Below are 13,061 nucleotides of genomic sequence, written 5' to 3' on the forward strand. Positions count from 1 at the left end.
AAGCGCTAAGCGAAGCAGTGTTTCATTTAAGCGCTAGCCAGCCGCCTAGATGCGCAGGACGCGTTGCACGCAACTGAGCAGCTGCGGGGCGGAGCAGCGCCTTTGCGCTGCCCTCTGCTCCCAACATGGCGGAACCGAGCGGCTTGAGCGATGAGGCTGCTTATGGTGCCTGCTCGGAGCCGGATCCCAGCACGAAGGTGGGCTGGGTGGGGACGAGCAGGGCGCCTTAAGGCTGCGGGCGGCGCAGGCTGTGGCGACACCGCCAGCACCGCCGCCCCTTTGGCGTGCGGACGTGCGGTGGCCGGGGGGCGGTATGGGGCCGGCCGGGTGCGGGCGACTCGGGTGGTACTGGGTCCTGTAGCTGCGATGGGGTACAGGCACCCAACGTAGTAGTCATGGCACCAGGCTGCTGGAGTTCAAGAGGCATGTGGACGGTGCTCTCAGCCACGTGGTGTGATTTTTGGGTGGTGCTGCAGTTGGACTTGGTGATCCTTTGGGACCCTTCCAACTTGGAATATTCTAAAATAAAATGTTATTTACGTTGTATGTAGTACTGTATTTGTTACCTCTAGACTTGCTGGGTTTGATTTTTGTTATAAACTGATATCTTTGTTGACACACAACTAAATTCTGTTTGATGTATATTAAATATGTATATATTTTTCTTTTTTCCCCCCTCCAGGATTTTATATTTCAGCAGACAATGTTAAGAGTAAAGGACCCTAAGAAATCACTGGATTTCTATACAAGAGTTCTTGGAATGACGTGAGTGGAAGCTGTATGCCACAATAACTTTGGGTGTTTCTTCATTTTTATGAAAAGTTTTTTTGTCCTGTTGATGTAGTTATACTTATCTGTTAATGCCAAGTTGGATTGCCTGCCAATCTCTGAGAACTTCACAGCACATTGAATGCCTAAATTGCAAATGAATGAAAAGTGGCTTTGTCTAGAATTCTTTTCTCCTCTTTTAAGTAGGTCATTAATTATCAGTGTACAACTTGTACAGCTTTTACCTCACTGATTCTACTCTCAACTGGTAACTTTTGTGATAATGCTTTTAAATAGGAATCACTTCTGTAAACCTGGAAGTTAAATTATCTCCTAGTCCTTCCTGAGTAAATCTGTACAAGTAACAAAATGGCAGCTTCAGACTTGAACCTTTGTTCTGGTTTTGCAGTTCAGTTACTGATTGCCTATAAGCATCTGATTCTTCTAGCTTTTATAGGTTTATAATGTGTGCTGGAATGTTTCTATTTGAGAATTCAAAATGTAGCTATTTTAAGATGTGGAATCAGATAAAAATCACAGCTGTAATTCTCCACAGGGGAAACAACTTGTATTTTCAGGCTGTGTGGTTATCTTTTCTAGTTACTGTTTCGAAATAATTTTTGCCATGTAGACTGCTTCAAAAATTTGACTTTCCTCCTATGAAGTTCTCACTGTATTTCCTGGGTTATGAAGATAAAAACGATATCCCAAAAGATAAAGCTGAGAGAACATCTTGGACCTTCTCCAGAAAAGCTACACTTGAACTGACACAGTAAGTACTAATACAATAAGAGATGACAACAGCATATGAAGGAAGCAGATGAGTTTTCATCTCATTGAATTGAAAAGAAATGTAGTAATTTCTGTAGAAACATCTTTACTGTTATACAATAAGCCTTAAAATATGGCTGAGATCTTAGATACTTGGCAAGTTTCTCTTTCCAGAGCTACTACAAAGTGAACAGTATTATATAAATACCAAATTGTGTTTGCTCTGGGTAGGGAATCAATGGGATTGAGGCAAAAGTGATGTAGTTAAAACTACTTCTGTATCCTCTGAAGTTGCCTCTGAAGTAATGGATTAACTATTGCTTTTGATATCTTCCCTAAAGAGGTATTAAGTCAAAACACTTCATATGAACTGGACAATCTTATTAATACTAATGATTATAGTTAAGTGTGGAGATAGAGATACTCTCACAAATACCATGCTATCGTGCTTAGCTTTCTTCACTGTTCTGCATCTAGATTAATATGTAAACTGACTCATGCATCACAGCCATCCTTCCAATCTGGATGAGGTAGGAGCGTTTCTCAGACTTATTCAAATAAGGAACATGAGTACTAAAGTAGGGTATGAATTTGACCTAATTAGTCTTCAAAGCAGACATCAGGGCTATTTTCAGGACCTGTGTTAAGGGAAAGTTTTGATAGTTTAATGAATGTAGTCAACAATTGAAGTTCTCTGGTTTTTAGAACAAACAAATTGCCTTCTGAGGAAGCTAAACACTAAGGAATTGATTTTGATGTTTTTCTTCAATGTGTAATGATTATTTCTCACAGCAACTGGGGCACTGAAAATGATGAAAAGCAGTCCTATCATAATGGCAATTCAGATCCCCGAGGATTTGGTAGGTTTTTTGTTTAGTGCATGTTGTTCTTACGTTTTGTTTTACTGTGCGTTGATTACAATTTTACTCGTGTATTAGGAAAAATGGAGACTCAGTTTTCTCTTTATAAACATCTGTATGAAATCAATGCAAAGGTTAAGTATGTTGTAGGCTTTATTTTATGGGGGCTTTGTAAACTTTTAAAACTTGTGTAGATGAAAAGACCTTTCTAATAAGTTACTTGAAGTATAAGTACTACTAGCGTCTTTATTTTACTTCGTCCCATGTATGCATGGAAGATCATGACAATAGGTAAACGTGTTTCGGAGTAAAGAACCACAGTTACACTTGTTATAAACCTAATTTTTTAATTTAACACATTTTAATACTAACCACTCAGTGAAGTTCAATAATTGCTCTTGCATATTGATTATAATGATACTCAGATTGATTTTTAAATTCCTATTTTATAATGCACCGGTTACCGCTTTTGAATTAGAAGGAGAATTTATCTGTAGCACCAAGGATAGCATTCAAGTGGCTCAACTGGATATTTTGAGTGCCTGAAAGGTCACTTGTATGTGAAATAAGTCTCGTACTCAATATAGCCACTTGACATATAAAACTGAAGTTATCTGTAAGTTCAGGCCTTGCATGGTGCTGCTGTTAGTATCTACAAATACAGCATTAATAATAAATGCTGTGTACTGTTGAACTAAGCAAATGCAACAAAATCCTGTTATGTAGATGTGTCTTTAGAAAGGCAACATGGATAAAATAGTTTGAGTAACTTATCTGGAGTAGGAAGAAATAATCTTCTCATCCAAATAACATGAGCTATTGTAACTGTAAAATTCCTGTTTTAAAATCATTATTAAAAAGCCAATTTTGTCAAGGAGGATACTGTTAAGATCTGAAATGCTTTTCTTTCTGTAAGAAATAATTTTCTTGAGTTTGTCATGTCTCTTGTACAAATATGTGAACTTATTGCACAAGATGAAATGCTGAGCAAACTTTTTTTCTCAAATGCATAGAAATACTTAGCATACCATACTGTTTTTACCCTGTTTTGCAGGACACATTGGAATTGCTGTCCCTGATGTCAATAAAGCTTGTAAGAGGTTCGAAGAACTAGGAGTGAAATTTGTGAAGAAACCAGATGATGGTAAGTCTTAGACAGAAATGCAAGTCTTTTTTTTTTTGTCTTTTTCTGTTTTTTGTTTGTTTTTAATATATTGTGCCTGGTAGATTTTTGTACTGGACAGGTCAGTGATACATTTCTATAGTTGTCATTCCTTAGGATGTGAACCTACTAACCTCACTCCCTCTTACAAAACTGACAATGCAGAATCGTCTTGTCTGTTTATAGCAAAAGAAAAAAAAAAAACAACAAAACAAAACAAAAAAAACCGTGAAAGCTGTTTTTAACATCAGGAATTTAAACTGATGCAGCAAATGTTAAATCCAGAACCTCATCATCTTTGACATCTATTGTTAGTGGAGCTGGATGACAAAGTTCATGGTATTTTTTTTTTTCCATGCATTACTGAATCACAGCTGCTGTTCTCTCAGAAGTTTTTATAACTAAAATATAATAATAATTAACATTTTTCTGTTACAGTAAACAGGTAATAGGGCAAGTAAAATTGAAACTGTGTGGCTCTCTAATATAAAATGTTAAGCTGTGCTGTCATGATTCACTGTTGAAGAATATTTTGGGGGACTCTATTTTTGCAAAGAATATTTTTTCCAACAGTTTAAAACATTCCTGCACTGCACTTCTATCTCAAACAGTAATGCAAATGTGTACTGTAAACCAGATTGGGAGTGGGGAACAACCAAATAAAAACTAGTAAAGCATGAAACTTCACTGTGTAGGCAGAAATGAACAGGACTGAGGAACAAAGAACTTTATACTGACAGAACAGTTTAGCAAAACATGCCAAAACATCCTGGAACACAAAAATACTTTTCCAAAACTAAGGGATGAACACTTGCAGGGCTTAAAAAAAAATAATTAAATCAACAAAAGACAGGATTTCACAATGACTTTAAATACAGCTTTAAGTATCAGGTTAACAATTTAGCACACAAACGCCTAGTTGTGATCAGACACTAATTTGGATGTTTTCAGAAGTAGCTGCCTAACGCTGAATTAATACTCATACAAAAGGAAAAAAAAAATTGAAAGTAATTGCATTTGATGTTAAGATTTAGTCATATGGCCTTACCTTTATCCTTGTGTTCATCATTTCTTTTTTTTTCCTAATAGGTAAAATGAAAGGACTTGCATTTGTTCAGGATCCTGATGGCTACTGGATTGAAATTTTGAATCCTAACCATATGGTGACTCTTACTTAGATCAAAGGAAATATACTATATAAGAGATACAAACTTTTAGTTCCTTGGAGAAAATCTATAACAGTACTTGTGAAATTCTTGCTTAATGGAGAGGAATCAATTATGTTCAGATTTTCTTCTAAAATTGTCCTGAGGTCTCCTGTTCTCCTGTAATGCCACTGCAGTTTGTTCCCAGTTAGGAATCCTCACCCATCTTTTTAAGAGCACAAGTACGTACTCCGCTCTTAAACAGACTCTGCCTTTAGTTTCACTAAACTCGCTAAGATATATGACCAGAAGTTTATTTCATCTCACACTACTTAGATCCTGCATTATTGCTGATGAACTTCAGCAAGGAGCATATATAATGTATATTTTTTTTTTATGAAGTCAGAGGATATCCTGAAGGCTTTGTGCACTTCCCTGTATACTAGAAAATAAAATATCAGACTTCTTACTTGAGTAGCAGCGTATTTGTGAAAGTCTTACTTACATTATGCCAAGCAAAACCCCTTATTGACCAGACTTAAAAAGCTTTGCCCAGAATAAGAAACCTCGGAGAGGCAGTAAATTAGTCCAGCAGGAAGAATTCAGTATTTAAACTTTTGGCTGCTGATTGCCAGACAACATAAGAGATCTCATAGATTTGAACTGACAGTGGCCCTTCTTGTCTCTTCCAACACTAGAAGGAACTTGTTCATAATTTATGTTTTGAAGCAGGTCTGGGCTGCATTCCACTTACAGGCTCCATACAACTTTGTTTTAGGAATGTAATGAAAAAGAATATCTAAAATAGCTTCCTACTAGTAGGCATTTTGATCTGCCCCTTCAAAGTCAGTAATGGTTACTGAAATTATACTTGTATATTTGTATGAAGAGTGGAAAACTTGTTGAGTTTTGGTTAACAAAACCAAAGCAAATTTTTCTCTGCACTGTTTTGTTGTGATCTTTCCTAGTAGCACGTAACTCCTGTTGAGTTCAGTTATGTGACTATTGGATAGTGAGATGGCATTGCAATCCACTTTGAAATAAAGCATTGATGAAAAGTCATTTTTAAAGCAGTATGACATGTATCTTTGCTAATTCTTGAATCCTAGGTAAACAAAACACTTTGTTTTGGTTCATGGATTTTTTTTTTTCTTGGGAAGTAACCTGGTCATGCAGGATATAATATTTATTGGGAATCCAGAAGTGAAGATAGCTTGATTAGCAGGATGCTTAATGATAATGTGCAGAGTTTTCATTAACTTGTTCAGTAACTCCCTAGCTATTCAGTTAAAAGAAGTGTAGAAAGTATTGGATTTAATTTCTACTGTGCTAATGTAGATACTAATGACAAATATTAAGTATTATTGTCCTGTCTCCTTGTACAGAATTAAGGATTTTCCAGACACCTCAGCTTAACAACAGACCTTTTAAATTGAGTAATTTTACAAAGTTCCATTTAAAGAATCAATAAAGTTAAAGCAAGATATTGTTTCCATTTGGAAATAAATAAAACATGCTACGTGCTTCCACTGAGCTTGTACAGGTGTGGAAAAGCAGTGTGAAAATGAAATCAATTGCCCGATTAAAGCCCCCTACAGATGTACAGACAACCATGGATTTATTGGAAGGTACAAGCAGTAACTCAGAAGATCATCTGTTTTTGATTTATGAAGCAACTCTTCATAAAAGCAACTACATACTTCAAATTAAATTTTGTGTATTATTTTCTGGGTGGTCTCTACTTAAACATGTACTGTCCTGTAGATGTGCCTTATAGGTGTAATGCATATACAGTCTTGTCTTTCAATTTCTAACACCGTGCTGTTTTCTGTAACTAGCTCATGTTTGCATTCTGTGTGCCATTCTATATTTCTAGAATACCTAGTCTATCCTCTGTCTTGTCTCCGTGTAGTTGATGATTCCCTTGTATGCTAGGTCATTATGATAGGGAGGATGTAGTTACAGCTGTTTATAGCAAGATCTGAGAAACTGAGCAGTTTTAACAGCTGCACTACACAATCTCAGCCAACTTCCTCCTAGATGTGGCACTTCTAATGTTGTCTAGCCCTTGGCAGTCTACTTTAACTCAAAAAATTGATGGTTCTTAAATGCTGAGTCAGCTTTATGCCAGGTTTGTTAAGCAGAAATTAAGGATTTCAAGGCTTCTCAGTTTCCCGAACAAGTAAATAAGACTGATCCCTTTAGTGGATGTTCAGCTCAGGTGACTTAGGAAACCTCACCTTACTTCAAAAAAGACATACACGATATTTCATGCTATCTTAAAGCAGCAATTAAGAAAATTCTAAACTGAAGACTATTGTTGTATAGCTTTAGTGTGATATCTTTCGAAGTTAGGCGCTCCTTGGATGTGAGTAGAGCCAAGAAGGAGAGCTATAGCAATGAAATGAGACAGAGCTCTTGTTTGCAGCTTACATAATAAACTGTATCCCTTCTAATGCTCTTGTTCTGAAATAAGGAACTTAAAATGAAGTAAAACTCAGCTGAAGCACAAGTGCTGACTGTGTTTGCTTACCATCCAGAATCTTGCAGTAGATTGTGAGTAGAGATTGTTTAGGCTAATGCAAGTCTGAGTGAATTTATCTAAAACTATTTGATAAATATAGATGCAACATCTAAAGCTTTATAATGCATTTCTTGGCAAGGAAAATCTCAACATTTTACAAGCATGTAAATTAGTAAAGTAGTCTCTTAGAATGGCTTAGGTTGCAAGGGACCTCAAGGATCATCAAGCTCCAGCCCTCCTACATGCAGGGCCGCCAGCCTCCATATCTAATACTAGACTGGGCTGCCCAGGGCCCCATCCAACCTGGCTTGGAACACCTCCAGGGACGGGGCTTCCACAACCTCTCTGGGCAGCCTGTTTCAGCACCTCACCAATCTTTTGGTAAAGAACTTCCCCCTGATATTCAATCTAAATCTTCCCTCCTTCAACACTGTTTCTCCTTGTCCTGCCATCATCTACCTTCATAAAGAGGTGAGCAGTTTGTATTTAATCTACATACAGTATTTTACTCAGATGTGTTTCATGATACTTCAAAGCACAGGTGTGACTGGAAACGCTATTGACACAATTATATGGAATCCAGTAATTAAGAGGAATAGTTTGTAAACTGCACGTGGGTATGTCTAAGGGTGTGTGTGTGTAGTTCAGTGGATAGCTACACAAGAAGCAGTAGCCCTAACTGAATGTTCTCTGCTTAGAATTAATATGGGAGATCTTGTGAAATTTACAGTTTGTGTTGATTTTAGGCAATCCTAATTTTGCATCTTCCAAGGTAATGCATTTTTTTTTTTCCTCTGGCTAAATAAAGCACTGAATTAAATGGCAGTAGTGCTTTTCCAGTGGGAGTAGGGACAAATTTGCATTCTCCTTTTAGACAGAGGTTCTACTAATTAAGAAGCAGAACGTAGAATCACAGAACGATTAAGGTTGGAAAAGACCTCTAAGACCCTCTGGTCCAACCACCAGCCCTGCCCACTGGCCGTGTCCCTCAGTGCCACATCCACACGGCTCCTGAACACCTCCAGGGACGGTGACTGCACCACCTCCCCGTGCAGCTGTGCCACTGCCTCACCGCGATGTGCGGACATACAAGCTGATTTGCAGCAGCCTGGCAGGCACAAGTTGAGCAGCGTGTACGCAGAATTACGGCAGAAGAGAACGAGGGGAATGTGAGCAGCACTTCCTATTTTAGGGGCTCTGTCGGAACGAAGACCCGGTTCCTGAGGCACGCCGTACTCCGCCCGCCCTCCATAGACCCGGCCCGCTGCGTAACGTCAGCACGCAGGAGGACGGCGGCTGTTGCTGATGGCGTCATCACGGCGGCTGACGTTACGGCGGCGCCGGGTTGAGAAGGTTGGAGGCCCGCTCGTCGTCGAGGCTGGTGAGTGGAGCGGATGATTGCGGTCGGGTGTCTGGGGGCGTTGTGGCCGCGCTCTCGCCTAAGCAGTGCCTGCGGTGGCCGGGCGGCTCTTGGGGCTTTCCCTGCGGCGGGCGGCCGCTTCAGCGGCCGTGCCGAGCCGTACCCGCCGGTGTCGGCCGCCCGGGCCCGGCGGCAGCGCAGCGCTCTGTGGCACCGGGTGCGCAGAGGGAGCGGCCAGCGCGGGGTTCTGCACGGAAGTGGGAGCCGAGCTGTCAGCCGAGCGGCGTTTGCGCGGGCGCGGGGTGGCTGCCGGCTGCGCGGCCTCAGAGAGCCCTCAGTGAGGAACCGCGGCTCCGGGCTCGCTTTGTCCTGAGTTGCTCCGGGTGTGACCTTGGCAGATGCTCAGCCTGCGTTCCGCAGTGCCTGCCCGCAGTGCTTATCCGTGCTGTGCTCTAGCTTTCTTCTGAAGTTAGCTCAACGTGATGATGGCACGTAGTGTTTTATCAGGCTCTACTGGGTTCATAGGACAAGTACTACTGCAGGTTATGCCCTGCTATGATTCATTCAAATAGCTATTGACTTAAATCATTGTGTTATCAAATAATAAACAAGCTGGACTGTTAAATTGTTCTCAGTGCAGCAGTAATTATACTTTCCCAGAAATGCCCCTTGCTTGCTTGTTTTTAAAGCACATCTCGCAGACCTGTTCCAAAAATCCTGTGCTGCTGTCACTGAATTTTTTGTTTGTGTTTTAAGATTTTAGGTGAGCATTCTCTCTAAAACGTTGGTCTCACTCTTGTTTATAAGCTTCCTTCAGTACTGGAAGACTGCAGTGAGGTTTTCCCAGAGCCCCGTCTTCTCCAAGCTAAACAAGCTCAACTTTTTCAGCCTTTCTTCATAGGAGAGGTGCTTTAGTCCTTTTATCATCTCTCTGGCCTTCCTCTGGACCCTCCAACAGCTCCACATCTTTCTTGTGCTGAGAGCCCCAGACCTGGATGCAGTACTCCAGATGGGGCTTCACAAGGGCAGAGCAGAGGGGGGCAGTCGCCTCCTTCTCCCTTCTGGCTGCCTCTTTTTTAAAGCAGCTCATGATACAGTTGGCCTTCCAGGCTGCAGGAACACACTGCTAGCTCATGTCCAGCTTTTTGTCCATTAGGACCCTCAAGTCCTTTCTAGCAGAGCTGCTCCAAAGGAATTCTTCTCCCAGTCTTTAGACAAATGTGGGATTGCCCTAACCCAAGTGCAACATCTCATTAGGTTTTTGTGGGCCCACTTTTTGAGTCTGTCTGGGTCCCTCTGGATGACATCCGTACCTTAACCCCAAGACCTCAAACCCCACTACCAAACAAAAAACAGCACTACTCACCCACCACTTTGGACTAGACGAGGCCAATTACGGGGATTTGGATGTTTGGGGAATAATGTCCATATGATAGGCTTTGCATAGATGTGGTTTAATTAAGAGACTCATATGGAGAAACAATGTGATCACTGTTTTTGTGCCTTATAATGAGAAAATGAATTATGATATATTATTGCTTTTTTGGTAAAAAAAAAAAAAAAAAAAAAATGTATTGTCAAAATTAAATGCTTTAAAAAAAAAAAAAAAAAAAGACTTCTAATGTTATGGTATAATGATACTTAAAGATTTCCCATAGAACGCTGAAGGATTCTTAACATTTACTGCTACATGCATATATTTCATGCATTGTTTCAGGAATATGGTACAGTTGCTACTATGCAGCTGGATGTTGCTGACTGATGTTTCTATGAGCTTGCTGTTCCACCTGTCAGTTGTTCAGAATGGCAAAAAACCCTAATTTTCAGGAAGTTGGTCACCTGCCCACAGGCTACGTCCATTGTAGACCTTCAGAGAGCTTTACTGGTAAGTAGACCAATATATTTTCCTGAGAAACTTAAGAATGTAACTATATGCTATTTTAACCATGTCACATCAAGTGCATTAATATTTATTTCACAGGAGTTTTAATAAATCTTACTGAATTGTTCTTGGTATGTAGCTGAATTTATTCCTGCTGTCCTATCAGAGAAATATCTCGCTAAACAGAATGCAAAACAGTAGCACATCTATGCTTGGGAACTGGAAGGTATGGTAGAGTGTAACTGTCCATGTGTTTGAAGTAAAAATGTTTTTGGTACTGATGCTGTCATTGAAAGGCATGGTAAATAGAGTTAACATCCAGTTTTCTTTTAATTATTTCCCCACAGAAGGCTTGGAGATTCCTTAAAAGTTATGGGAATTCCATTTATTTGGCTTTTCACGTTCTGAATATCTGAATTCATACTGTGTGGATTATGTTATTATCAGGTATTGGATAAGTAAGGCCAGTTAGTTCCTTGGATGTGCACAGGTAGTTATTAATATGATAAGTTAGTCTGTTAGTATGATATCAAGATTTTAATTAAAGTTAGAATTTATTTATTTTTTTTTAATTATTATGTGCATTGTGGAGATCTCATACAGATTAATTCCAATAATACCATGAGTATTATACTTGTTTAGTTAGCTTTTGAATGAGGTGTCACTGTGAGTTGTTCATATATAAGTCAATGTAATTTAAAATGTCGTGGTGTTGTGGGTAACTTTGTTCTGTAGCGTTGTGACTTACGTATGAGACATAATTTCTCTAAATACCATAATGATATGTTAATGAAATGGGAAAAGTTGAGGACATGTTTAATCAATGGTGTTCCAAAATGCAGGATGCTTTCTGCTTAAGGATTATCTTGATTAAAACATTTTCTTCCTGGTGTTTGAATCTGTGCTTTTGTTTGGGTTTGTGTGTTTGTCAAGTTAGGGGGGCATTAATATAAATACAGCGTCTTTTTCCATTTCCTTTCTAAGGGCCCTTTTAACTCTTGTTTTCTGGTGCTTCGTAGCGTAGGGTAGCTTGATTCTCTGGGTGACATTGTGAATAACCTCAGAACTGTACAGAACAAAGGCTGGAAATATTATATCAAAGTAAAAGGATGAGAGAATTAATGATAGAAGGATACTTTTTTTCCTCAGAAGTATTACTTGACTTGTGCTTCAGTGCTTAATTACATTTTTCCTGACATTGATGTTACAGAGTAAATTAATGACATTTGCAACCAAATTCTAAATATCACATCTATCAATAACACATCAATCCTTTCTCCTGTTGTGAACCTAAAAGAAACAGTGAAAAGCCATAGAACTACTTGACTGCTTGTTTTACTCCCAATGCTTATGAAAGCTTTGCATTTGTAAACTGAAATTCTTTGCAACCTGAATGTACTTCAACGTGAACAATTTCTCTTTTGGAACGTGTGTGTTATTTTTTGGTTGGTTTTTCTCCTTGATACAGTTTTCACTCTGCCTGTGAATATTGTTACTGTTACTCAGAAGTCCAAAGGAGCTTCTGTGGTTCTGACAGAATCAAAGTACTTATGTTTTTTTCTGTACACATTGAAATATTTATCAAATCCAGAGATGTTATTTTATTGTACCAGAACTTAAGAGAATAATAATATTTTTGTATAAATAGCATTTAAGTGAATTCTCTGTGCAATTCTAACAAGAGCTGTATTATTGTGATATAACCAGATGATAATGCAATTGTTTCAGGGAGATGAAATTTTAGCTCCGTGTTTATAATCTGGACTTATTTCCCAAAGTTTTTAATTCTGTCATTTGTCTGTTTACTTGCTAATTTATTTTTTTTCATATAACTATTTTTAAACTTCCAATAGTTTGTTGCTTGGCTTTTTTTTTTTTTTAATTCAAAGAAAAAGAAATTTCGACATATTCATGGACAATTTCTTATATCCTTTTTTCTGCGTAGTATAAAAGCATTTATTTCCCTTTTTCAGTGAAACAATGCTGTTTTTCAGAGGGCTGTCTTTAATGATAGCCCAAATGGGGTAGGGGAGGTGACATCGTGTTGGTCTTTGTTGCAGTTCTGGTTCAAGAGTAATTTAGTCAAGAAGTCATTGTCGTTTTTGTTGCTGTGTTTTGTAGATCACAGTATTGCATGCTGTGATGTGTTAAAGATTGTTTATTAAAAAGGGAATATAGCAAGCTGGAAACTGACGTCGTATTTTTTTTTTCTAACCTTGACATGCTGTATAATATTGCATGTTATGTTATGCAGTAAGTACTGGGCCACATTTTTTGCATCTTTACTAGTAAGATGGCCACCAGGACGTGGGTCTTCTGTTTCGATTCTGGATAGAAGAGATTTGTAGATTTTTCTGACATCATAGGTGGAGTTTAAAATAATTTCAATGTTAATAGCTCCTCAAATTTACTGAGAAGATCGTGGTACTTAACCTATATCTGTGGCATGAACAAAGCTGCAGCAGCTGACTTCTGGAGCACCTGATTAGCTGCTAATAGCTCCTGGAAATTAGGTTATGGTGCTAGTAAGAGGTTTATAAATGGCTTGGCCTTTCATCTGCAGTTTGTTAAATGTTCTTCTCCGACCAC

At 38.9% G+C, this 13,061-nt stretch overlaps 2 protein-coding genes across 12 annotated transcripts in view; both read left to right on the forward strand.

Moving 5' to 3' along the window:
- The first annotated feature begins 22 nt into the window (after positions 1-22).
- Positions 23-5,768, forward strand: GLO1 (glyoxalase I). The gene is made up of 6 exons (XM_031594132.2): positions 23-197; positions 683-765; positions 1,400-1,540; positions 2,332-2,399; positions 3,454-3,543; positions 4,651-5,768. The coding sequence occupies exons 1-6, from the start codon at positions 126-128 to the stop codon at positions 4,737-4,739; spliced, it is 543 nt and encodes a 180-aa protein (XP_031449992.1). The 5' UTR covers positions 23-125; the 3' UTR covers positions 4,740-5,768.
- Positions 5,769-8,128: 2,360 nt separating this feature from the next.
- Positions 8,129-13,061, forward strand: part of BTBD9 (BTB domain containing 9) — a 201,731-nt gene continuing 196,798 nt past the window's right edge. For 10 of the 11 annotated variants that reach the window (XR_016464103.1, XR_016464097.1, XR_016464099.1 and 7 more), the window contains exons 1-2: positions 8,129-8,611; positions 10,308-10,475. Coding sequence is in view for 1 of the 11 variants with exons in the window: in XM_031594109.2 (XP_031449969.2) it covers positions 10,394-10,475 (82 nt within the window). In the remaining 10 variants the exon portion in view is untranslated. The remainder of the gene's footprint in view (positions 8,612-10,307; positions 10,476-13,061) is intronic. The other variant, XM_031594109.2, reaches the window with a different exon arrangement.

The sequence above is a fragment of the Phasianus colchicus genome, chromosome 2 (assembly GCF_987193195.1).
Source record: "Phasianus colchicus chromosome 2, bPhaCol1.hap1.1, whole genome shotgun sequence".
Classification (NCBI taxonomy): Eukaryota; Metazoa; Chordata; class Aves; order Galliformes; family Phasianidae; genus Phasianus; species Phasianus colchicus.

What these genes read in the sequence shown, in the direction of transcription:
- GLO1 (XM_031594132.2), top strand. Translation starts at nt 126, where the DNA reads ATGGCGGAACCGAGCGGCTTGAGCGATGAGGCTGCTTATGGTGCCTGC. An exon ending in ACAAGAGTTCTTGGAATGAC is followed by an intron (nt 766 to 1,399) that starts GTGAGTGGAAGC and finishes TTTGCCATGTAG; the next exon opens with ACTGCTTCAAAAATTTGACT. An exon ending in GCTACACTTGAACTGACACA is followed by an intron (nt 1,541 to 2,331) that starts GTAAGTACTAAT and finishes TATTTCTCACAG; the next exon opens with CAACTGGGGCACTGAAAATG.